The sequence below is a fragment of the Vicugna pacos genome, chromosome 18, assembly GCF_048564905.1.
Source record: "Vicugna pacos chromosome 18, VicPac4, whole genome shotgun sequence".
NCBI classification, from domain to species: Eukaryota; Metazoa; Chordata; class Mammalia; order Artiodactyla; family Camelidae; genus Vicugna; species Vicugna pacos.
In genome coordinates this window covers 27710427-27737979 of record NC_133004.1, presented here as the reverse complement: position 1 = coordinate 27737979, position 27553 = coordinate 27710427, and the positions used below count along the sequence as shown (strand labels likewise).

General features: G+C 34.7%; 1 protein-coding gene across 5 annotated transcripts in view; it reads right to left on the bottom strand.

The window, feature by feature from the left end:
* LOC102542898 (phospholipid-transporting ATPase ABCA3-like) overlaps positions 1-27134 on the bottom strand; it is a 92441-nt gene extending 65307 nt beyond the window's left edge. For 3 of the 5 annotated variants that reach the window (XM_072942769.1, XM_072942772.1, XM_031687525.2), the window contains exons 1-8: positions 26997-27134; positions 20031-20117; positions 19432-19687; positions 10407-10534; positions 7509-7641; positions 6013-6272; positions 1703-1819; positions 1354-1471 (exon numbers count right to left, since the gene is read on the bottom strand). In XM_072942769.1, coding sequence (XP_072798870.1) covers positions 1354-1471; positions 1703-1819; positions 6013-6272; positions 7509-7641; positions 10407-10534; positions 19432-19687; positions 20031-20090 — 1072 coding nt within the window. In that variant the 5' untranslated portion in view covers positions 20091-20117; positions 26997-27134. Of the gene's footprint in view, positions 1-1353; positions 1472-1702; positions 1820-6012; positions 6273-7508; positions 7642-10406; positions 10535-19431; positions 19688-20030; positions 20118-26739; positions 26759-26922; positions 26942-26996 lie in introns of those variants that run through there. The other 2 variants (XM_072942771.1, XM_072942770.1) reach the window with 2 other exon arrangements.
* Between the last annotated feature and the right edge of the window lie 419 nt (positions 27135-27553).

The window sequence follows — 27553 nt, the reverse complement described above, 5'->3', positions numbered from 1 at the left end:
AAAAACAAAGGAAAAACCACAGATACGTAGGTAGATGGCTAGAGGGATAAAGAAGCATTTACATAACTTATGAAATATAAAATTTGACACAATTCACTAGTCTTCTGCTATAAAACTTGAAATCTACCTGCTGATTGCATTTACTGATGGCCTTCTCACATAAACCACAATCTTAATAAATTGGTGAATTTAACTAAGGGAAGAACTTGCTGTTCCTTCTGTGTGGCACCTTTATTCCTCAGTCTCCCTTGCAATGGTGACTCTCTGACGTCCTACCCTTATTTGTGGTGTCCTCTTAAATATTCCACCCTCGGCAGGCTCTGGGCTTATCTTAGTTCCCTGCACCGCTGATAGAAAACCCCCCCAAATCTCGGATGTTCAACAGAAAATCCCAGGACAAAAGCTAGCTTTGGCTTTCAATCGCCTCCCACTCAGTTTCTGGTCTTTGTGCGACCTCAGCAGTGTTTATAAAGAGAAAAAATTATTTCAAAACATTTAATCAGTATCATAGTTGTTTTAGTCAAGTGAGTCGTCCATCAGTATTTGCCTACTTGACATTACTCTCAAGCATATCACCTTCAGCCTGACTTTGACAAAATAACTCTCTCCACTCACAGTTTCACTGTGCTTATGGTAGGTGGGCTTTATGATGCAGCCAGCTGATAGCAGCGTTATTGCTGAAAACAATAAAAAATACCTATGAAATGTACATTTCCTTACCAGAAAACGCTTGTTTTATGGTACTTGTGCTCTAAATGACTGAAAGAAGCTAGCATTCTAATTGTTCAGCACATAAGAAAGATGTAAAAAGGGGAAAAATGGTGTTTTGTTTTCTGGAAAAGGAAATACACTTATTTTTTTAAAATAAATGATAACAGAAAATGACCACTGGAAAAGTAATTCTACAAATTCCGTAACTAAGCCAGTTTAAATTTGTTCGGTCACACATCCCTCTAGTAAGTGAGAACAGGGCAGGAGATTCTCAGTTGGATTTTGTTTATTTGACATTGTTCCAGGTATGTAATAAGTGATCCAAAGACTTCACTGAGTGAGTGAATGAATAAATACGTATTTTCACATGACCCTATGTTAGTTTATATCTTCTTGTAGCGTGTGATCTTATTTTGATTTTGATCCCATTTTCACACACATCCTAGGCCACGTTAATCTTCACTAATCTTTGCCCTCCTCAAATCATTTCACATGCACAGATGTCTTTTTAAACAAATTTAGAATGTAAGCAGAGTCTCTATATGAAGCGGCAACTGAAGTTTAGAAGGGGCTCCCAAATAAAATCCTCTTTCAGTCCACGGAAACACTGAAAAATCTTTCATGAAGAAGTCTTAGACTCACTTTTATCGAAGAATGTGGTAATCAGAAAGCCGAAGGTCATGGAAGCCATGACAAAACACAGGAAAAAGAAGAAGACGAGAGACGGGTCACTGTATTGGAGGACTTTATCCTGTACAATCTAACAAAACAATTGTGAAGTCCATTTAGTCATCATGGAAGTGGTGTCAGAGAAAAACTAGGGAGGTGGAGGAAAATATCCTTAAAATATTTGAGTAGCCTTAGTGTAACAGGGAGATGAGAAGTTAACTCTATAATTCATTTCTCACCTAAGGCAGCCCACACCCACTATCATGCTCCCCCTCCCCTCAGAGTTTTAGCTGAAGCATGCTGCGTTCAAATAGATACTTGCCTTGACAAATAAAATCACGCATAGCAAGCAGATGACAATTAAAAACAACAAGAGGAACGTGACAAAATAAGCAGCCCAGAGCATGGCATTACTGAGTCCTATCATGAACTGGTACTCCTGTGGGAGAGGCAACACAAAACACATACTGTGAAAGCAATTCACAACGCATTTCCACATTAATTTGGTCACCGTTTAGGGAAGGGTTACCTATACTTTTTCCTTGTTACCTGTGAAGATTTCTTTACTTCAACCACATCGACAAATATTAATGACTCCTATCTACTGCTATTATGTAGATACATCAGGGTTTTAATAAACTGCCAGCTTTTTATCCTTAAAAAGCAACTGATAATAAGCATTTAAAATTTAGAATGCTCTTTGGAATTTTTAAATACTTTTCTAACCATCCTATGAGCCAAAGAAAAAATTAATAATGATAATTAGAAAATATTTTTAAAATTTTTCTTGTGGGGGAGGTCATTAGGTTGGTTTGTTTGTTTGTTTATTATTATTATTAGGTGGTGTTGTTTAATAGAGGCACTGGGAATTGAACCCAGGACCCTGTGCATGCTAAGCATGTGCTCTACCACTGAGCTCCCCTCCAGAAACTATTTTGAACTATATGATAAAGAAAACACTGTACTGCAACTTGTAGGTTGCAACTAAAGTTATGACTAAGAGGCAAATTTAGAGGTTTACATGCAAAGAGTAGAAAAAAGAAAGTTTAAAGAATTACAAGGAAGAGAATGTGGGGAAACTCAGCCAGCATAGGCTGGCGACAGAAGGCCCTAATAATAAAGGAAAAGATTTCATTACATTAAAGTTAAGAACTTTATAAGTCCAAAGACATCGAATTACAAGCTACGTACTGGGAGAAAATATCTGCAATACATATATCACACATAGGACTTACATCCAAAATATATAAAGAGTGCTTGCAAATTAGTGAAAAAAGACACACAGCCTAATAGAAAAATGGGGAAAAGACTTTTGAATAGACATTTCACAAAAGAGAATATCTATGTGGCCAATTAGCATATGAAAAAGTTTTCCAAATTATTAGTTAACAAGGAAAATCAAATTAAAATCACAATGAGATACCACTATACCCCTTCCAGAATGGTTAAAATTTAAAAAGGCTAACATCATTCATGTATGACTGAAGCATAATGCTCTAGACCAGAAACTGACACAACATTGTAAACTGACTATACTTCAATAATACTTATATATACATCAAAAAAAGGCTAACATCACCAATTGTTAGCATACTTATGGAGCAAGAGTAACTCTCTTATATTACTGATAAGAACAAACTGGCACACACTGGAAAAACATTTAGCCTTATTTAACAAGGCTGAAAATATGTGGATTGTATACTCCAGCAATCTCAATCCTAGGTATATACCCAACAGAAAAAGTGCACATGTGCACCAAAATATTCACAGTGACTTACTGTAATAGCCTAAAACTTGAACAATCAAATGTCCATCAACAGTAGAGTGGCAAACTGTGATATATTCATAAAGTGTAACACTACACAGCAATGCAAATGGCCAAATTACATCTACACAGAAGAACATCAGTGATTCTCACTGTCACAAAAGGAGAGCGATTGTGTGATTCTATTTAAACAAAGTTTTAAAACCAGGAAATACTAATATAGTATTTTGAAATTTAAATAGTAACTATTTTTGGAGAAGAAAGAAGATGTAGTGATTTGGATGGGATGCCAGGGGTCTCTGGATTGCTGGCAACATTCTATTTCTTGACTGGCATAGTAGTTACGTGAATGTGTTCGTATTTCAAAGATCTGTACACATAGGTATGTGTATTTTATATGTATTTATTTTATATTTCAACTCAAAATTTTAAAATTAAGAAGTAAATAATAATTTTAACTACTTGACTGAAGTTTGTGTCACATGACCTGTAGACACAAAGAGAAAACTAGTAAACTGAAGTTGAAAGTTGAAAATAGAGTTCAAAGAGATTACTGACCAGTTAGGAAAAATAGAGGAAAAGATATGCTAGTAGGAGAAAACAAAATGAGGAATGGTAAAAAAAAAAAAAATGAACATTTTGGGATTGAGAGAAAAGGGTTTAATGTAAATCAAGACTATGGGAAGACAGTGGTTAGGGAAATCAATGGGAAGATTTCTGTAATAACTAGATGGTGAAAAATTAATGAGAGCTTGAACTAGAAAATGACATTTCCACTAATGGAGAAAAAGAAACAAAATTTATGCTGGTTGGCAAATGCCACACACAGGGGACAAAGGGAATGGAGAGAGAACTAATGTTAATAGCTACACAGTATTTCCTATGCACTAACAACTAGTATCTCTTTAATTGTCACAACAACTCTGTGTAGTCGGAGTATTTTTTATCTTCATTTTACAGATGAGACACAGAGACGTTAAGAAACTTACCCAAAAGTTACAGAAGCAAGAATTGGCAGCACTCATATATTATGTCTACTATATCATACTATATAACATTATACTGATAAGACTGGGGCTTCAAGTCGGGCTGATCTGGGGGGATGATAAAATTTCATTAGCATAATCAGGAAACGGAAAGAAGAGCAATCCCTTGCCCAGAAGAATGATTTTCTCTTCTATCCCATTCTGTATACCCAAGCATCACTGTCCCTTCAGGAAACATGGCCTAGTTCCTCACCTCAATACAAGTCGGTAAGCAATCCTCAATATACCTTAAGAACAACCTATCTATGGAAAAGAAACTTACCGACAGAAGTGCGCACAAAATTCTAGAATTTGAAGTTAATTATGTACTTATCCATTTCCACTGATCTCTACTTCCCTTATATTTCTTATATATATATATATATGTATATATATATATACATATATATATATACACATATATATATATATTTTATTGAAGTATAGTCAGTTTACAATGTTGTGTCAATTTCTGGTGTATAGCACAATGCTTCAGTCACATAGAACATACACCTACTCATTTTCATATTCTTTTTTCACCATAAGTTACTATATATTTCTTAAACTCTTCCTTCTCTATTCCTATATACTAAACCACTTTATCTCGGGCCCTCCTGCTTTTCCTGGTCTGTTATAATTAGCTCGTAATTGGCTCCTCACTGTCAGCCTTGTCTTTATTGTTAAACTCTTGTCAGCAAAGTAAGGCCCGTGTGCCAGATCCAGCCCACAGACCACCTTAGCATGTCTTGTGAGCTAAATGTGGATTTTACATTTCTGAATGTTTAAAAGAGAGAGAGACAAGGATATGTGACAGAGATGCATGTGACCCACAAGCCTAAAATATTTACTATCTGTGTTTCCCTCAAAAAGCCTGCCAATCCCTAATCTACCTGCCCTCCATAGCCCTCTCCAGAGTCCCTTTTCTGAAAGCAACCCTGATAGCCATACGACAGGGTTTCAAAGCCCATCCCTCAGTGCTGTCCACCTAGTGAACACCTGTTACCCCCCATTGCTCAAATCAAGCATCAACCCCTCAGTACTACACGAATAACCTTTTCTACATCCCTGGGAGCTTATCATACTATAAAAGCAACTCTGTTTATTAATATATCCTCAGCTAAACCTTTCACAATTTGTGAATAGGAATTATGTCTCCTTTTTAACTGCTATTTGTGGAGTGTTTACTATAGGTCAGAGACTGACCTAGAGACTTTAAAAAAATAACATCTCATTTAACCCCCACTGAAAGCCCTAGAAATCTACCGTTACTGTCTTCAATTTAGACGAGGAAACAGGCTACGATCACAGAGTTAATAACTGGCAGAGCCAGGATTTAAATCTAAGATCTATCAAACTTCCTGGAACAAAGCAGATAATTAATAGGTAAATGTTGACCTAACTAATGGGTATATGGATGAATTGGTGGCTTTCTCTGTGACTTTAGAGCCCCTGCTCTTTATAATATGGCCTTGATTTGACTTAACATTGAAGAGCATCTCAAATCTTCGAATTGAAGTGTATCTTGAAGTCATCTAATTCAAGAGCTCATATGCTGTCCATTTTATTCCAAAGAGGAGTCATGACATTTAATACATGATCTCTCTCCATAACATTCTTGTCAAATGGTAAGTCAATAAAACTATAAGCCAAATCAAGAATTTAGATAAAAGTAAAACACCAGAAAATTGACAAATAACACAGTGCACACTCTATATCCAATTTATATTTGTATATTGCTACTGCAGTATAACCATTCACCAGTGCCAAATATATAGAAATAGCCCAATTCTGCACACAGATCTGTACCTCAGGCCCAAAATGCCACAAAGAAAATGAAGTTACCTTTAATCTGGTTTCCTTTTCCATAACAATGGTCCTGAGAAGGGTAAGTTGAGTTGGAGAAAACATAAGTAAAACTATCAGAGGGAAGATAAACATAAACGTGAACATAAATGTATCAAGATAATTAGCAGGGTACGGAAATTTTGTAAGAAAAATGGTGACATTTTCAAACAGCTTTTCTGCAGCTCTGTCATTATGGTACACCATGATGGCCTTATCTAAAGCATGCTGCACAAGAAGGAAGGCTTCATTGTAGTACCCTAATGAGAAAACAAAGATTGTCAAGTTCAGTATATTAAGAAACTGACAGGCCAGCAAAGAAGGCAATTCAGGTAATTCAAAGCTTTTAATTCATAGAACAAAACATGTTCACAAAACCTACAGCAATTTGGAACACCAGCAGATAATAACATGCAATTGCATTACTATCTTCCCTAAACTAAGCTACTACATGAAAAAGGTACATTGCTTTATGTGATTTTATTTATTTCCTCCCTGATCTTTATTATTTCTTCCCTTTGGCTGACTTCATGTGTTTTTTTGGTTTGTTCTTCTTTTTCTAATTCTATTAGGTGGTAGGTTAGGTTATTTGAGATTGTTCTTGTTTTTTGAGGAAGGCCTGTATCGCTGTGAACTTCCCTCTTAGGACTGCTTTTGCTAGGATGCAGCACATTAATTTTAAAAGAGGCCAGACTCCTTTTTAACTTTTGATTAGAGAAATATTCAAAACGGTTTTTGATAAGATGACAACACACTACACAATCCCACCACTCTTTTTAACTGTTTTCATTTTCAGACAGTTATTCCAATCATTATATAAATTTCTACATATTTTCATAATTCTCAATATATGGCTCTGTATTTTCAGGCCTGATAATGATTATTTTTAATCACCACACAGTAGCCTGTCAAACTGACATATTATTATATTCTTATCCATGTACTTATTACAGACTGTTGTTACTATTTCCCAGTTTTTATTCATAATGGTAAATTGCACATAGCTTTTGTCTTCCCTTGAATAATTTACTAAAGACACATTCTTAAGACTGTTAGTTAATTCAAATCCTTTATTTTTTTATCTTTCAAGTTGATCTATACAATTTAAAAAGAATTTAAAATTATGATTGCATAGTTAAAAAATACTCATCAACTCCTCCCCAAAATAATTTAGAACCATACATATGCAGACAATGCAGAAGGTGTATCTATTAAGTCGGCAGAGCCAACATTTACCAATTAAGACTATATAAATGTATGGATATACATTGATAAATTTCAGGAAATGATCTAAGGTAATATAAAGATCTTTTTCAAATGTGTAACGTTTTCTATATGTTTGTCTTTAAAACAAAAATAAATTTAAAAAATTTATTATGAAAATTAATGAATAAACAACTTTCTCACGTGTTGAAAAAAAATGAGTCACACACGTTGATATGACTGCTAGCTTACAATCAAACTAATAATATAAGTATGCTTAAGGATCTGCTCACCAGGATTTCCCCCTTCTTCATCCATGTTCCTGACTCCGGGAGGAGGTATTTGTGGAAAGAGAAGATCTGTGTTCCATCTCAATTCTTTTGAAAAGTAATTGCTGAAACCACTAAAACGAAGAGAATATTTTACCTAGAATGAACAATAGAAAACAAACATTTTAAACCAATGAAAACTAAACAGCAAATACTAGCAGTGAAAAGAAAATAAATGCAAAGTTTAAAATTGTGTTTTGAGGACAGAGTAAGAAATATGGAATTTTAAATGATGGAAAATGACAGTGTCACTGTCACATGGGACAAGTAGCAAGACTCACATGCTACAATCAGTCTTAATTTGAAATTGACTAAATTTCTATGTGTCCTCTTTCATCTTCATGGCATTTTGCCTTTGAGTTTCAAACGCACAATAGTGGTATCTTCTTTGATCATTATGAATGTATTTTATACATCCACAGTTGACCTACCTACTGGGTGAAAATGCAAAAAGTTCTATTAATTTCCTTTCCCATTACGTTAGCCAATTATAGTAAAGCCAAAGTATCTCCCTCTTCAAAAAGTGAATGACACATAAGGAAAAAAAGCCAGATATAGTAAGAGAAGGGGTGACAACATTTAAATGTGGAATGTTGAATGTTTTAAGTATTAAATGGGAAGGTAATAATATACTGTATCTGGAGAGCTAAATCAACTTCAGGGTAACTTATGGTAGAACCTGAGTAGCTTAACAAGAGACTACTGTTGCCAACAATCAACGGAAGCAGAACAGAGAAATCAGTAAGGTGAGAAAAAGTAGGCAAGTGCACTAAGTTTAGGTAAACATTCACATAATTCAGTTATTTAAAAGCAAAGTTTTAAGTAGCTACAGCATGCTTAAATACTCTCAATACATGATCCTTGACCTCAGGGAACTCTCAAGGTGTTAAGGGAGCACAGAAGAGGGAAGAGGAGATTTTGTATAGGTCATCACAGAAAGAGTTCTCTAGAATCAATAAGAACTACTAAGAAAATGAGGGACAGAGAACAAATCCAAAAAAAAAAAAAGAGAGAGAGAGAGAATAATGTGATCAAACGCAGAGAAGCAAAAGATAAAACACTGTACATACAGAGAACTACTACCAGTTTAATATTGTTACAGCATAAAGTTCAAAGAAAGAGGAGGGAAAAATGAGGCTGGAGGGACATTCACAAAACAGGTTGCTGATGGCCCTGTGTTCTGTGCAAAGGAACTTCTTTGTAGTTAATGGCATGCCCCTGAAGTCTTTTACACAGCACAGCAACATGATCTTCTCTGTGTTCTTGAATGATTGTGGTACCTATGTGGATAGATTAAGTCTTGCCCAGGAAAATCAACTAAGCTACAGAAGAGCAGTGGGGTGGGGTCAAGAGGACAGTATAGTATGACTACATTATCCATGAAGTCAGAAAGCAGAAATAAGAAATTTTGTTTGGTAAAGTTTAGTAAACAGGCACCTGGGCAAATAACCTGGGGGAAAAAATTGTCAGGAATTTATTCCAAATGCTAGATACAGAGAATCAACAACAAAAATGAAGCTTGTAACTGCATCAAAGTTATTTGATATTTGGGCCAGGCACTCTATGAATACCAATGAACCTGTATCTGCATCAGTATGTATTTTTGTGGCAGTAATTAGCCAGAAGTAGGCACGTGTGAAAAGAATGAAGCGAGGACAGGACAGAGAGAAAGAACACCTACTATCCTGCCAGTGATTTTCCTTTATCTTTCTTTCCTTCTACTGGCAAACACTTGCACCCTAAATGCTGTATCTGGCTGTATGCATAGACACTATAGTTTGATTGTTCCCCTCAACCCTGGGCAGCACATCTATAACACCTGGTAAAGAGACACAAGAAGTTACGAAGTTCAAAACACTCTCTTTGGGGGATGTTATCAGAGTCTTCCTCAGTGTCTGCAGATGTCCTAATTCTGATGCAACCCTGGCTGAGCCCAAGAGCAGTACTAGAGAATTAGAAGAGAAATTAAGCAATTCATACAAAAGAAAGAATTCTTTCATTTTGGAATCTCTGTCAGTGTATATGTACCTTCTTTAAAAAAGAAAAATCAAACGAATGTTTTAAGGACATCCAAATGTGTTATTAGTGGCATTACAGAAGATTCCATTCACACCAAGAATTCTCAAAGTTAAAGCAATTACCTCTTTGGATATGTAAAAACAATATATTAACAAAGTGCAGAAAAGGAGGCATTCAGCAGAGCAAAACCAAGTGGTAGGCTTGTTGTCCTAGAAAGAGGACAGAGAAACACCTTCTAGAGTTCATAGTTTCAGGAAATAGAGCTGCCTCGGCCAAAAAGACATTCAGACGTGGGTTGGGTATTCTTTTTTCTTAGCTTTCATCTGCTAACAGCTTTATTATACACTTGGCTTCACATACAAAGTTAGAACGGTAATTACATTTAAAACCAACACATTAAAAATTTTAAACATCATATTATAGATATACACTCTCTGACATTCCAGAAGGTATTTAAGCAGGTAACAGATATTGCTACCCATCTTTTTTATCTAACTATATTCTTATTTTCTTCACCACAATTTTCAGGACCGGAAGCATCTGCCTGGCCAGGTAGATGGGCAAAGTGAATATCTTTACCAAAGTTCCCATTATTTCATTTTCTGAATATAAGACCTTAAGTTACAGTTTTCTCCTCATCAGTATAACATAATGGTTAAAAGCATAGGTATTAAAATAAGCTGAAGCTGGATTCAAATCCCTGATCTGTTATATACTAGCAGTTATGATCTTGGGTAAGTTATCATTTTTCCCATTTATAAAAATAGAGATGTTACCTATATCTCATTAAATCCCTGAAACTTTAAAGTTTAATTATAAGGTCTTTGGATAAAACTTTCTTACCTTAAGTGGCAATCTGTCTTTACTGTTCTTGAAGTCATGATCAAATACAACAGCAGCCAGCACACGAGAAGACTTATTTTCATACTTAACGTAATTCTCAAAATCTTCTACCGAAGAAAAGCCTCGAACTGTAGAAGAAAAAATCTGAGTCAGTCTTCATATAAATGCAAAATGTCTAATGATTATTCCTATCTTCCTATCTGTACCACGAATATCATAATTCTGTCATAATATTGTAAGTTTTAAAGCATTATTACTCAAACATTGATATCACAGATGTCCTAATGAATATTTACTGTACACAAAAATTCCTCTGTATTATAAAAGTTGTATCACACTAGGAATAATATTTAATCATTAAAATAACTGCCTATTAAGGTAAACTGAGATGGGGGAAGTTTTCATTGTGTTTAGAAGTTTTGATTTAAAGAAAAAAATGAGATGAGAAATGAGAAGTGACAAAATTATTTCTGTGGAAAGTATGATATTTCAGAAAATAACCTAAAGTTGTTGAATAAAACTACATTTTCAATCACATTTTTCATTCGTAAATGAATCTGTATGAAATTTGGAAATACACTCTCACAAAAACCATTCACAAATAATCACCTACATACAAGTAACTTAAATGACTGGAGTTTTCTCTTAGGAATTAAATTATTTCTAATGTCAACAAGATATCAAAGTTTTTGATAGCTTCTTTATCAGGAAATGTAAACATGCATTGAAAGAAATAAGATTTTTAAAACAGTATGTACTGTGTTCAAGAATTTAAAGAAATTCATACTGTAAATTTACCTTTTCTGTAAAAATTTACATATACAGTCAATGCAATTCTAATGAAACCCAAACTGAATTTTTATAGAAATTTAGTCTGATCCTAAAATTTATAAAGAAGTACACAGGTGAAGAGCAAGGTGGGAAGATTTCCTTTTTACAGGCTATCAAGACATGATAAAACTATAGTAATTAAGATAGTATCAGATTGACACAGTACATACAAATAGACCAATATAACATAATAGAGAACCCATAAATACATTAATGAATATACAACTGACTTACAATAAAAATGGTAATATAAAAACCATTATTCCTAATTTAAATTGCAGTTGGGAAGAATTTTACAATATCTTTTTTTATTGAAGTATATTTGATTTACTATATTTCAGGTATACAGAAAAGTTATGCAGTTATATATATATATATACACATACACACACATATATTCTTTCTAAGATTCTTTTCCATTCTAGATTATTACAAGATATTGACTATAGTTCCCTGTGTTATACAATAGGTCCTTGTTGTTGACCTATTTTATATATAGTGTGCATCGGTTAATCCCAAAGTCCCAATTTATTCCTCCCTCCCTTCTCACCTTTGTTAATCATAAACTTGTTTTCTATGTCTGTGAATCTATGTCTGCTTTGGGTAAACAGGTAAATCTGTAAATAGGTTCACTTGTATCATATTTTTAGATTCCACATGTAAGTAATCTTTTATGATATTTGTCTTTGTCTGATTTACTTCACTTATTATGATAATCTCTAGGTCCATCCATGTTGTTAAAAATGGCGTTATTTCATTCTTTTTATTTCTGAGTAGTATTCCACTGTATGTATACCAAAACTATCTTTATTCAGTTATCTTTCAATGGACATTTAGGTTGCTTCCATGTCTTGGCTATTGTAAATAGTGTCGCTGTGAACACTGGAATGAATGCATCTTTTCACAACAGTTTTCATCTTTTCTGGATATATGCCCAGGAGTAGAATTGCTGGGTTATATTGTAACTCTATTTTTAGTTTTTTATGAAAACTCCATACTGTTCTCCATAGTAGCTGCACCCATTTACATTCCCATCAACAGCACAGAAGTGTTCCCTTTTCTCTACACCCTCTCCGGCATTACTTTTAGACTTTTTGATGATGGTCATTCTAACCTGTGTGAGGTGATACCTCATTGTAGTTTTGATTTGCATTTCTCTAATAATTAGCAATATTAAGCATCTTTTCATGTGCCTGTTGAGCAGCTGTATGTATTCTTCGGAGAAATATCTATTTAGGTCTTCTACCCTTTTTTTTTTTGATTGGGTTGTTTGGGATTTTTCTGATGTTGAGTTGCATAAGCTGTTTATTTTGGAAATTAAGCTCTTGTTGGTCACATGTTTTGCAAATATTTTCTTCCATTCTGTACGTTGTCTTTTTGTTTTGTATATAGTTTCTTTTGCTGGGCAAAAGATTTTATGTTTAATTAAGTCCCATTTGTTTATTTTGCTTTTGTTTTCATTACTCTAGGAAACCAACCCAGAAAAATTGCTGCAATTTATGTCAGAGTGTTCTGCCTGTTTTTAATTAGGAGTTTTATAGTATCCAACCTTACATTTAGGTCTTAATTCATTTTGAGTTTATTTTTGTATGTAGTGTTAGAGACTGTTCTAATTTCATTCTTTTATATGTAGCTGTCCAACTTTCCCAGCACCATTTATTTAAGAGACTGTCTTTTCTCCATTGTATATTCTTGCTTCCTTTGTCATAGATTAATTAACCATAAATGTGTAGGTTTCGTTATTTTGTAAAAAGCTATTATAATGTGATGAATTTTCATTAAAAAACTTTTCTTACAAGATTGAACTTTGTTATTTTGAGATGCAATTCTCTCAGTTACAGATTTTAAAAACACACCTTTTTGATAGGCTAAGTATAAAAGAATAAAGAATAAAAATAATATTCCCTGGGACTTCACATAAGACAAATATCAAGTAATAAATTATATTGTAAAATGTAAGTTTCCTTCAAAAACTAAATATTAATAAATTTCATAATACGTATACCTCTAACTTAAAATTGAATATACTTTTTTCAATATTCACAAAGGAGGAAAATAAATGTTTGGCCTGACAATTATTTCTAAAGAAAAGAAAGGAATACAGAGTAGAAGAGAAAGAGCAGTCTGGTACATAAACAATATGAAGTCAAATGAATATTCAAATGGGAATTAATTAAACCTTATACAATTAAAGACAGAGATTTACTTCAGCTCTAAAGACACATACAGGCTCAAAGTGAAAGAATGTAAGATGATATTTCAACTGAACAGAAACCAAAAGAAGGCAGCATAGCCATACTTGTATCAGACAAAATAGACTTCAAGTCAAAAAGAGTAATAAGAGACAAAGATGGTCATTATATAATAATAAAGGGGTCAATACATTAAAAAGACACAACAATTGTAAATACATACACTTCCAACACCCAAGCACCTAAACACATTAAGCAAATACTAACAGATCTTAAGGGAGAAATAGACAACAATACAATATTAGTAGGGGCTATCAGCAATGGATAGATCATTCAGACAGAAAATCAACAAGGAAATGTTGGAATTGAAAAATACCTCAGAACAAATGAACTTAATAGACATTTACAGAATATTCCATCCAACAGCAGCAAAATACACATTCTTCTTAAGTGCCTGCAGAATACTTTCCAGGATAGATAATATGGTAGGCCGCAAAACATATCTTAGCAAATGTAGTAAGACTGAAATCATACCAACTATATTCTCTGACTACAATTTCATGGTATGAAATTAGAAATCAATAAAAAAAGGAAAGTGTGCAGACCTACAAATATATATAAACTAAACAACGTACTTCTAAACAACAAATGGGTCAAAAAAGAAATCAACAGAGAAATTAAAAATTATCTTGAAACAAATAAAAATGAAAATACAACATAACAAATTTTGTGGGATGCAGTAAAAGTAGTACTGAGAGGAAATTTCATAGCAATAAATACATATATTAAGAAATTAGAAATATTTCAAATAAACAACCAAAGTTTACACTTAAGGAACTGGAAAAAGAGAAACAAATTAGGCCCAAAGTGAACAGAAGGAAGGAAATAATAAAGATCAGAGCAGGAATAAATGAAATAGAGACCAGAAAAACAATATAAATGATCAACAAAACTAACAGTTGGTTTTTCAACAAGGTAAACAAAACTGACAACCCTTGGCTAGACTAAGAAGAAGAGAGAGGACCCAAATAACTAAAATTAGAAATAAAAGATGAAATGTTACATCTGAAAATGCAGAAATGCAAAGGATCATAAGAGACTACTGTGAACAATTATATTCCAACAAATTACATAATCTAGAATAAATGGATACATTTCTAGAGACACATAACCTACCAAGACTGAATCAGGAAGAAATAGAAAACATGAACAGACCAATAACAAATCAAGTGAATGAAATGATAATCAAAAGAATTCCCAACACAGAAACTTCAGGACCAGACAGTTTCACTGGCGAATGCTACCAATGTTTAAAGAATAATTAACACCAATTTGCAACATAACTCCACAAAATAAAGGTCATCTATGACAGAACTAAGCTATACTCAATGGAGAAAAATTTAAACAAGACAAAGATGTCTATTCTCACCATTCCTATTCAATACAGTACTGGAATTCCTAGCTAGAGCAATTAGGTAAGACAGATTAAAAAAAAAAAATCCAAATCAGAAAGGAAGAAGTAAAACTGTCACTATTTGCTGATGATATGATCTTATATATAAAAAATCTGGGAATTATTTTTAAAACTGTTGGAATTAATCAATGATTTCTATAAAGTGGCAAGATACAAAATTAACATACAGAAATCAGTTGTATTCCTTCACACTAATGATGAAGCATTGGAAAAAGAAATAAATAAAACTATCCTAACACAATAACATCAAAAACAACAAAATATTTAGAAGTAAATTTAACCAAGGAAGTAAAATATCTACACAATGAAAACCACAAGAGTTTGCTGAAAGAAACTGAAGACACAAACAAATGGAAAGACATCCCATGTCCATGGATTAGAAAAATATTGTTCAAATGGCCACACTACCCAAAGCCATCCACAGATTCAATGCAATCCCCATCAAAATATCAAAAGCATTCTTCACAGAAATAGAAGAAACAATCCTAAGATTTCTGTGGAACCACAAAAGACCCCAAGTAGCCAAAGCAATCCTGAAAAATGGGGGAAAAAAGCTGAAGGTATCACAAGTCCTGATTTTAAAGTATACTACAAAGCCATAATAATAAAAACTATTTTTTATATAGTACTGTACTGGCACAAAAGAGACACATTGACCAACTGAACAGAAAGAGAGAGTCCAGAATTAAATCCCAGCATATATAGCCAATTAACATTCAACAAGAGAGACAAGAACACCCAATGGGGAAAGGATAGTCTCTTCAACAAAGGGTGCTGGAAAAACTGGAGAAACACACAGAACAATGAAACTGAACCTCTGTCTTATACTGCTCACAAAAATTAACTAGAAATGAATCAAAGACTTAAACATTAAACTCTTAAAGAAAATTTAGGGAAGAGCTGAGCGATATCAGTCTTGGCAACAATTTTTTTTTTTTGGATGTGACACCAAAAGTGCAAACAGCATTAGCAGAAATCAACAAATGGGACAAACATCTAAATCAAAAATGTCTTCACAGTAAAAGAAACAATTAAGAAAATGAAAAAACAGCCTACAGAATGGGAGAAAAATTTTGCAGACCATATATCAGGTAAGGGGTTAATAGACAAGATATATAAATATATATATATATAAAATCACAAAAAATATGGTTAGAAGGTGGGCAAAGGAACTAAATAGACATTTTTTCAAAGAGGACGTGAAAATGCCAACAGGCACATTAAGAAGATGACCAACATCACTAATCATCAGGAAAATGCAAATAAGAACTGAGATATTACCTCATAACTGCTGGAATGGCTATTATCAAAAAGACAAGAGACAATACATGCTGGGGAGGCTGGAGTAAAAAGAGAATTTTTATACATTATTGGTGGGAATGGAAATTAGTCCAACCACTACGACAAACAATATAGACATTCCTCAAAATATCAAAAATAGACCTATCACATGATTCAGTAATTCCACATCTGGACATACACCCAAAGGAAATGAAAACAGGATTATGATGAGATATGTGCACTCCCACATATATATAGTGTACCATTCACAATAGCCAAGGTATGGAAACAGCCCAAATGCCTATCAAAAGATGAATGGATTTTTATGTGGTACATGTACACAATGGAATATTATTTAGCCATAAGAAAGGAGGATATCCTGTAATTTGTGACAACATGAATGGACCTTGAGCACATTATGCTAAGCTATCAGATAAGTCAAAGAAAGACAAGCACTGTATGATGTCACTTATACTGGGAATTTCAAAAAGTCAAGCTTGTGTTTTAAAAAAAACAGTAAAATGGGAAAAACATATCATTGTTATTAAATACAAAACAAGAACAACAAAAACAGTCTAATGAAGTGTTCTAGGTCAGGGGTCAGCCAATTACAGTCTGTAAAGGTCAAATCTACCCCACAGTCTGTTTGATATAGGTCTGTAATCTATGAATGGTTTTTACATTTCTGAAGCATTCTTTTAAAAAAAATATTTGATAGAAACCTAATAGCCCACAAAACTTAAATACTTACTATCTGGCCCTTTACAGAAAAGTTTGCCAAACCCAATGCAGATTTATAAATCTCTAGGTGGATCCTGGATTACAGAAAGGAAAAAAGCTCTAAAGAACCTTATTAGGGTAACTAGGGAAATATAAATATCGACTGCATATTAGATAACTTCATTGTATCAATTTAAAAACTCGTAGGTGTGATAATTACAAAGGTTTTGTTGGAGAATATCCTAATTCTAAGGAAATACATTAAGTGCTTGAAGATGAATTGTCATCATGAATACAACTTATTCTCAACAGTTCAGAAAAAAATCCAGCAACGTTATATATATTCTTACATGTTTGATATATACATATTACTTATATATGTGTGTATATATACATATGGAGAGAGACAGAGCAAGAGAGATAATGATAAAGCAAATGCGACGACTGTTACTTGGTGACTTGTAGCATTTTCTGCATTTTCTCTATATGTTTGAAATTGTTCAAAGTCAAATGTGTGTGTGAGGGGGGTCCTTCTGGTTCATAGTGCTAAAGATAAAATACTATATAATCCTCAAGAATTTTTTGCCAAAGGTTATCAGGAATAATCACTCTGTATTGATTAAAGCAAGTTATAAATACCAACATCAGAGTTTTACCCAACACCAGGTTTCTAATGACAAACTACCATAATTCTAGTGGATATACTGTACTATACTGCATTACTCTATGCTATGCTATACTGTTCAGATACTATACTATCTGAACTTGAAATGATAGATTGAAAGCTTCCAGTGAACAAGTTTTTCTTCTAAGTTATAATTCTTCAGAATAGCACTAAAAACTGAATGTGGTAAACAAGTTTATACTGTACAGCACAGGGAACTATATTCAGTATCTTGTAGTAGCTTTCAGTGAAAAAGAATATGAAAATGAATATATGTATATTCATGTATGACTGAAGCATTGTGCTGTACACCAGAAATGGACACATTGTAAACTGACTATACCTCAACAAAAAAATGTTTTTTTAATTTTTTAAAAGTTACCCAATCAAAATCAACACACACACACACACACACACACACACACACAAAACTGAATGTGGGAGTTTTCCAAATAAAGACTCCTACACTTATCTTCTCATAGCCACTAGATGATTTTGCTAAGGAATTTGCTTCGACAGAAACTAAAAAAAGTATGAGACCTAATCAAGAGGAGGAAAGTTTCTCAGCTTCATTCCCTCTAAATTAGGATTTTATAATAAGACATTTATTTTCCATGCCACCCTGGACCTTCAACCCATCAAACCTCTACTCTGGTCTTCAGGCACACTCTCTCATGATGGCCTCAATATGACAGAATGACAATGCTTCTTATACTTCTCCACTGATAGACTCACAGTAGCAAAAGATAAGAAACAGCAGCCTGTCCACATCTTCTACTTCACATACAGTCAAGTAGAAGGATTATTTCATTGTTCTACTCCACTCTTTCAGCGATCTTGAAAGATAACTAGCGAAAAAATAACTTGAAATAAGTACTTGTCTGCTTCTGTGTTTATATTAATTCATTATATTCACATCCAATGACCTTCTACTTCCTATACCAGACAGACTGTGGGGTAGATTTAACCTTCGCAGACTGTAATAGGCTGACCCCTGACCTAGAACACTTCCTTAGACTGTTTTTGTTGTTGTTGTTTCATATTTAATAACCGTGATTTTTTTCCCATTTTACTCTGTTTTTTTTAAAACACATACCTTAAAGTTAACTTAAATCAGCCCATCAGAAGCACTAAAGTTCTTTGGAGATTCATAGACTATATTTTTAAAATTCATGGGAATTTTGCATTAAGTTACATAAATATAACATTTTCATTTTCAAAGATGGTTTTTTTAAGATGGCAAAGTAAATATGTATTATCAACCTTTTCCTCATTTCACAACACTCTTAAAATGAGAAAAATAATATACACGTATGTAAAAGCATGAGACAAGGCTGGAGGGATTCTTATCAAATTTCTGACAGTGTGTTTAACTGTGGGAGACAAAGAAGAGAAACTAGGTGCAGAGTAAGGACAGTGTAAGGAGATAAGGATGTTTTTGGTGTAATTCTACATTGTTTTAATCTTCTTTTCAAATGCACTTATATATTACACTTGAAGTCATATTTTTATAAAATGTTTAAAATTCATGACCTCAAGTAAAGTTTATGCATCCAGGAAAAAACTACCAAATTCACCCTGAGGCTTTGTGTCCCCTTGGCACACAACCAGGTACTTACCCTAGTTTTAGAAGCACAATCAGAGACAAAGAAGATTTAGAATTACATAACTCAGTCATCTAATTTTAAATACTGTATTTTGTTTATGATTATACAAAGAATATGTTGATATTATTTGACAAAGTCCATAATGTTATATTTAAGACATTAATGCACTAGTTGTGAAAGTCACTGAAACATGCTTCTCCTAAAACAAATTAATAATTATTCTACAAAAAACATTTTAGACATCACAATTTCAAACCTTCAAGGCTGGCGTTTAAATCTTTTTGCACCATCTCAGTAATAGTTTTTGCCGCATCACTTTCAGAAGGCACATAAACCAATTCATACTTATTTTTCCCATCAGTGAGGAAAGCAGGCAACCTATTCAAGGGAAGAGGATGGAAAAGAATCGCCTCTAGAAATTCCTTTTTGTAATCTCTGCGATGAAGCAAAATCAATGCAGAGAACATCAGTGTCATGAAGATTTCTACACATAAAGAAATTATCTTCCGCTTCTGTAAGGGAAACAAAATAGTGTTAATTAACCTTACTGTATTATATGTATGTGCATACATGTGTATATTTATACCCTTAAGTGTAAACATGTATACAATACAAACATTATTCAGCTTCATTCCACAACATGAGTGGTTCTCTGGATTGTCTTTTTCACCCTTTTCCACATTTCATTATTCACTCTGTTCATTTACTCTGTTAGTAGTCTTCACATTTAGAATGCTATCCTCAGCCATGGAACAAAATACCCATAAACAAAAATGAAATAAAGGAGCTATTAAATTTTTCCCCTTTCAGTTTCATTAACCTTTACTGTCATTTCTCACAGATACCTTCACTTACCTTTAACATGAAATTTTTCCAGAGAAGGGCTGCAAACTGGTTAAGCCACAACAAATCCATTTTACCACAAAGAATGGAAGTTCAAATCTAAGAAGGAAGTAAAGATTTTTAAAATTTAGGTTACCTGCCAAAATGTTAAATTTTAGTCAAGTAGAAGGATTACCTCATTGTTCTACCCTATGCTTTCATTGATCTTGAAAGATAACTACAAAAAAAAAACTTGAAATAAGTACTTATCTGCTTCTGTTTTTATATTAATTCACTACATTCACATCCAATGACTTTCTAATATGGATGAACATACTAGGCAAGAGAGATGCAAAGATCAATAAGACACAGTCCCATTTTCACAAAGAAGGATGTAAACTGTAAATGCAGAATATCAGCCATTATTTTGATAGGTTCTGAGAGAAACTCTCACAAATTATAATGCTGAATACTTAGTATTTATTTAATACCTACCCTGTGCCACATTCTATACTAAGCTTTAGGTGGATTCAAAACAGTCATGAATTTTTTTCCTCACAGTGTGGACAGTAGGGCACAGTAATTAAAAATGTGGGATCTGAAGTAAGGTTTCCTGTGTTCAAATCTTAACTCTCTCACAGGCCATGTAATTCTGAGCAAAATAATTAACCTATGGCTACTTATCACCCATAAAAATCAGAAAAATTATAGTTCTTATCTTATAAGATTTTTTCCCCTGGGATCATCTGCTAATATGGAGGAGGTACTGAAAGGCTATGCAATTTCAATTATGATAAAATATACATACCATAAAACTTACCATTTTAACCATTTTTAAGTGCACAATTCAGTGGCAGCAATCACATTCGCATTATTGTGCAATCATCATTATCCTCCATCCCTAGAACCTTTTCCTCTGCCCAGTTCTGTACTCCTTAAATAATAACTCGCTATACCCTCCTCCCCCAGTCACTGGCAGCCACCATTCTACTTTCTGCATCTGGGAATTTGACTACTGTAGGTACGTCATATGAGTGGAAACACTTATCTGTGTGACAGTAATCTTTTGTGGCTGGCCTATTTCACTAGGCATAATACGTCTTCAAGTTTCACCCATGTTGCAATATGTGTCAGAATCTCCTTCCTGCGCATCACTTTTAACAGCCTTGTTGGGCTGTCAAAGTCAGAACTGACTTTAAGAGAATCAAGGAGGGACAAAGAGGTGCTGTATATTTCATTAATGCTAAAAGGTGCTACTTCCTTTAAGTGAGTGAACCAGAAAGAGTAGCCAGGGAATGCAAGGAACAACACCAGAACTGAAGTACTTCTGCAATTTCAGTGGCAGGCAACCAAGGAAGTGGGTGACTTCTGGACAGAAGACAAACAAAAAAGAGTGCCTTGGAGAAACCGGAGGTACTGGGGAGACAGAGGAACGAGACTACAGCCTTGATCTGAGCCTTGATCTTTATCTAAGTGGATCTGATCCTAGTTAGTGTGATAATCACTTTGATTTCTGAGCAGACGGACTCTTCCCAGGCCCCAGAAGGATCCAACTAGAACAGCAAAATCTTTAAAAACTGAACTGATGTTGCAACCACAGCCTCCAGAGATGGGATGGAACCTGTGGCTTAACCCTAACCAAGAAAGGTTGCCAGATAAAATATACGGTGCTAGTGAAATCTGAATTTCAGATAAATTACATTTTTTTGTTTGGGACATACTTATACTAAAACATTATTCACAATTTATCTAAAATTCACATTTAACTGGGTGTTTTTTGTATTTTACTTGCTAAATCTGGCAATCCTAAAACCAGGTCAATTGCCTACTAAACTGAAGTACTGACATTCTCCATAGAATCTTAAACAGAACCTAGAGTCTCACAGTTTAATACACAAAATACCCAGAATACAACCCCAAATTATTCAACTTACAAGAAGGCACAAACTCTCATCTTGCATAGGAAAAGACAATCAACAGATATTAATGATGTCATGGCACAGATGTTGCAATTATCCAAAAAAAAAAACTTTAAAGCAGCTATTAAAATGCTCAAGCGGGCAATCATAGTCTTGAAATAAAATTTAAAATAGAAAGTATCAACAAAAAAATAAAAGATACAAAGAAAAATCAAATGGAAATTTTAGAACCCAAAGTTACCAAAATAAAACATTCACTGGATAAACTCAACAGTGGAATGAAGATGACATAGAAGAGCCACTAAACTTGAAGATAAATCAGTAGAAATTATAGAAGATGAAGAAAATGGGACAGGAAGGATTGAAAAAAATGAACAGAGCCTCAGAAATATGTAGGATAACAAAAACCAAACCTAGCATACAATTCGTTAGAATCCTAGACAACAGGAGAAAGTGTGAAGCTGAAAAATATATAAGAAATAATGGTTGAAATTTTCCAAATGTGGCAGAAGACACAAACCAACAGATAAAAGAAACTGAGTAAACCCCAAACAAGATAGACCAAAGGAAATTATGTCTAAACATTCACAGTCAAATCACAAAAGACCCACAATTGCCAAAGCAATACTGAACAAAAAGAATGAAGCTGGAGGCATAACCCTCCCAGACTTCAGACAATACCATAAAGCTACAAAACAAAGTGGTATTGGCACAGAAACAGACATGTGGATCAGTGGAACAGAATAGAGAGCCCAGAGACAAACCCCCATGCCTACAGTCAACTGATCTTCAACAAAGGAGGCAAGAATATACAGTGGAAAAAAGTCTCTTCGGCAAGTGATGTTGAGAAACCTGGATAGCTACATGTAAATCAATGCAATTAGAACATTCCCTCACACTCTACACAAAAATAAACTCAAAATGACTTAAAGCAGCATTACTGACAATAGCCAAGACAGATGTCCATCAACAGATGACTGGATAAAGAAGTTGTGGTATACCTACAAACAATAGAATACTACTCAGCTATAACACAGAACTAAAAATGCCATTTGCAACTGCATGGATGGACATGGAGATTGTCATAGTAAGTGAAGCAAGCCAGAAAGAGAAAGAAAAATGCCATATGATACGACTGATATGTGGAATCTAAAAAATGACACAAATGAACTTATTTACAAAACAAATACAGACCACAGACATAGAAAACAAACCTATGATTACTGGGGGAAAGGGATAAGTTGGGAGTTTGTGATTTGCAGATACTAACTACAATATGTAAAATAGATAAACAACAAGGTGCTACTGTGTGGCACAGGGAAATATATTCAATATCCCATAGTAACCTATAGTGAAAAAGAATACGAAAAAATATGTGTGTGTAATTGATTCACTATGCTGTATACCAGAAACTAACACAACATTGAAAATTGACTATGCTTCAATTTAAAGAAGAAACAAATAAATGAAAAGCTATCCTGTGTTCATGGATCAGAGAAGCTATTGTTAAAATGTGCGTACTACCAAAAGCCATCTATAGATTCAGTGCAACCTCCAGATTACCACCGGCTAAGTGGTGAGGGAGATGGAGAGAGGTTGGCAAAAGAGTACAAACTTTAAAACATGGTGACTATAGTTGATAATATTGTATTGTATAACTGCAACTTGCTAACAGAGTAAATTGTAAGTGTTCTTACCAAAAAAAAGGGAGAGGGACAACTTGTGAGGTGATTGATATGTTAATGAACTTGAATATGGGAATTCCTTCACAATGTATTCATGTATCAGGTCATCATGTCGTACACTTTAAATATACCACAATTTTATTTGTCAATTATACGTCAATAAAGCTGGGGGGAAAAGAAATTAAAGAAGACCTAAATAAATGAAGACATCCCACGTGTATGAAAAATTCAGTATTGTTAATACGGCAATACTCCCCAAATTTATGTAGAGTCAATCAACTCCCAACTACTGTTTTTGCAGAAATGAACACACTGTTCCTAAAATTCATATGGTATTGCAAGGAACCCTGGATAGCCAACACAATACTGAAAAAAGAAGAACAAAATTTAAGGTCTCACATTTCCTGATTTTCAATACTTTCTACAAAGAGACAGTAATCAAAGCAGTACAGTATTGACATTAGCACAGATATATAAATCAAATGGAATAGAACTGAGCATCTAGAAATAAAGCCATACATCTATGGTCAATTGATTTTCAACAAAAAATAATGGTCTTTTAAGCAAACAGCGCTTAAACAACTAAGTAGGCATGAGACAGGAAGATAAGAGGACCATCATTTTGGAAAAGGACCAAGGGAACAGCCTTGAGCAAGCAGGCTTCACAGGCCCAGTAAAACAAAGCGCCTAAAGACTTGGGCCTCTGAGACAATACCCAGAGACCCACAGGAGTAAAAGATAAACTCTGTCTCTGTTCCACTGATGTATGTACATAGTTTCTAAAGGACAAAAGTGGGACCATAAATCTGCCACCTAGCAGAATCACCAAACTCCCAATTCCCTGAAAGATATACATAAAAGGCCTGACACACATTCTCAATTTGTTTTTGTAGGAAGCAGACCCCTACAAGATGAAAACTGCTGACTGCAAGTGTGTATACTCCATACCAGTTGAAACCAGAAGACTGATTGATGATACTTGAAATTTCACCCTGATGTCAACCAATCTAGGAACTGAGCTCAAGCTGATCAGGCACCCTGTGGCCCTCTCCCTCACACTGCCTTTAAAACCTGTTCCCTGAAAGTTCTCAGGGAGTTGGCACTCTTTTCCACCTTCTCCCCTGGGCATAATCTATCCTTTTAAGAAAAAGCTTTGCTTGCCTAAGAACTTTGTGGGAGTGATATTAATTTCTATGGTATTGCTGTCCAAGAATCTGGAGAGGGCCCAGTAACAGGCATAGGCAAAAAAATAAAGCTGGACTCTTACCTCACACCATGTACAAAAATTAATTCAAAAAGATCAAACACCAAAAGTAAGAGCTGAAAAAATAAACTCTTAGAAGAAAACATAGGGAAATCTTCATTAACCTGGATTCAGCAATGCATTCTTAGATATGACACCAAAAGAAAATATAGACTAATTGGGCTTCATCAAGTCAAAAACTTTTGAGCATCCAAGGACACTGTCAAGAAAGTGAAAAGATAAGTCACAGAATGGAATAAAATATTTTTGAATTACGTATCTGATAAGGATTTCATATTATGAACATATAAAGAACACTTATAATGCAACGACAAGACGACAAACCAGTAAAATAATGGGCAAAAAGATCTACAGACATTTCTCCAAAGAAATTATGCAAATGGCCAAAGAGCACATGAAAGGATGCTCAACATAATTAGACATTAGGGAAATTTAAATCAAAACCACAATAAGAAACACTTACCCACCAAGAGGGCTATAATTTCTAAATTAAAAAAAAATTTAAACAGAAAATAAGCATTGGTGAGAATGTAGAATACTGGAAACCCTCACACACTGATGGTGGGAATGTAAAGTAGTATGGCAGCCATGGAAAAACTTGGTTAAACATGTAATTACCATATGACCCTGCAATTCCACTCCTAGGTTTCTAGGAGTAGAAAATATATGTCTGGTGATCACTGTGTAATGTATCCAGATGTTGAGCTATACTGCTATATACCGGAAACTTATATAATAAAAGTGTTTATTCAAAAAAAAAAAAAAAGAAAACATATGTCAACACAAAAACACATACACTAATGTTCATGGTAGCATTATTCATAATAGCCAAAAAGTGGAAACAATCCAGAAGTCCATGAGAATGGAAAAACAAAATGTGGTATATCTGGAGTATAATATACGACACCAACACTCATGGATCTTGAAAATAAGCTAAGTGGAAGAAGCCAAACACAAAAGACCACATACTATATGATTCTATTTGTATGTGGTGGGAAAAATTTTCACATATTGAGTTATGAGGAAGTCATTCTAGTTTATACACGATTTAACTTGAACTTTATGCTAACTATAACAGCCTGTTTGTAGCCTACCAAACCTACATGGTACATCTGCTTTAATCATTAAAGAAAAGGTTGCACTGACCTGAAATAAAGAGTGGCCATGTTAAAAATAAAGATTAAACGCCTCCCTTCATGGGATGTCAATGCTGGTACTTCTTGGTTGATAAAGACTCCCTTTCCAGGTGCCAGGACCCTATTAACTCACTGTATACATGCTGAGCAGTTTTTTAATTTTGTTTTTTGGGTTCTTTTTGAAATCTTGAAGGAATGTGTCCCTGACTTATTTGATGATCTTTGTTCTGACACGATATAAAACCATCCTTCTCCCAGAACAGTTCCTCAGAGTAATTTGAGAGGGTGTCTCCAAGGCTACAGTTGTCAGTTTGGCTGAAATAATACTCTTTATTCCTATTATAAATTGGTTTATTGATTATTTCCATCCACAAAAGAAATGCCCAGAATCTGCCAATTCGTACAGACGGGAGGTAGATTTGTGGTTGCCACAGGCTGGAAATAGGGGAATGGGGAGTGACTGCTCATGAGTACAGACAGGGTTTATATAAAACAAGGTAAAAATGTTCTGAAACTAACACACGTTGTAAATCAACTATATTTCAATAAAAATGTTCCGGAATTAGATAGCAGTGATTATTTCACAACATTGTGCATGTAATAAAAGCCACTGAATTCTAATACTTTAAAATGGTAAAAACTGGTGAGTTTTATCTCAATTTTTTAAAAGAAGAAAAATCTTAAAGGCGCGCAAAATTATATTCCTACATTATAGCTAAGATTCAGAGGTCAACTCACTTGTCTAAAGTCAAATTAAAACCAAAGTTGACTGAACCTCCCAAAACCTTCTAAGCACTAAGTTACTACCAAAATAAAAAATAAATAAATGAATAAAAACAGTTAAAAGTCAACTTTAAGTCCCTAGTGGGTTTTTACGTGTTTGTGCTGGGGGTGGGGAGGGGGAGCGCGCTTTGGGTTGACCTCCGGCGAGGTAGGCGGAGCATCCTGAGGAGAAGAAGTTAGGGAGGAGGAGGACGGCAAGGAGGTCCACTCACGGCTCAGGCCTCGGCAGCCGCCTCCGCCCTGCCTCTAAGGGGCGCCAATCCACTCAGCACGGCTCCTCTTTCCAACGCTCTCCTCAACCGCCCCGCTGCGCACGGCGGCAGGACGGTTTCGCGCGCGGACTCCCTCAAAGGCGCGGCTGAGCGCCGTGCGCCGCCTACCGCAGCGCCCAGCGCGCGCCTCCTCCGCCCCCTCCCCGCGCGCCTGCGCGGTTGCCTCCCAGTCCCCGGGCTAGTCCCCTCCCGGCAACCCGCCTGCCCCTGAGGCGCGCAGCTGGTCTTTCTCACCACTTGCCCCTCCTGGGCCAACACGTGGTCCCCCACTTTCCCAGGACAATGACTCGGACTGAGAGGAGTGAGACATTTGCCTTTACTATGACATGTAAGGGGAAACCAACTCAATAATCAAGATCAATACATTTAATTTTTTTTCAAAATAAAAACCTTAAAAGTGCCATATGGGAGGCTAAAACAAAAGGAAAAACCACTCATTCTGATCCTTTCTTTATTTAAAATTTTGATGTTTTGCTCATCGTGGAATTTTTTTTTTT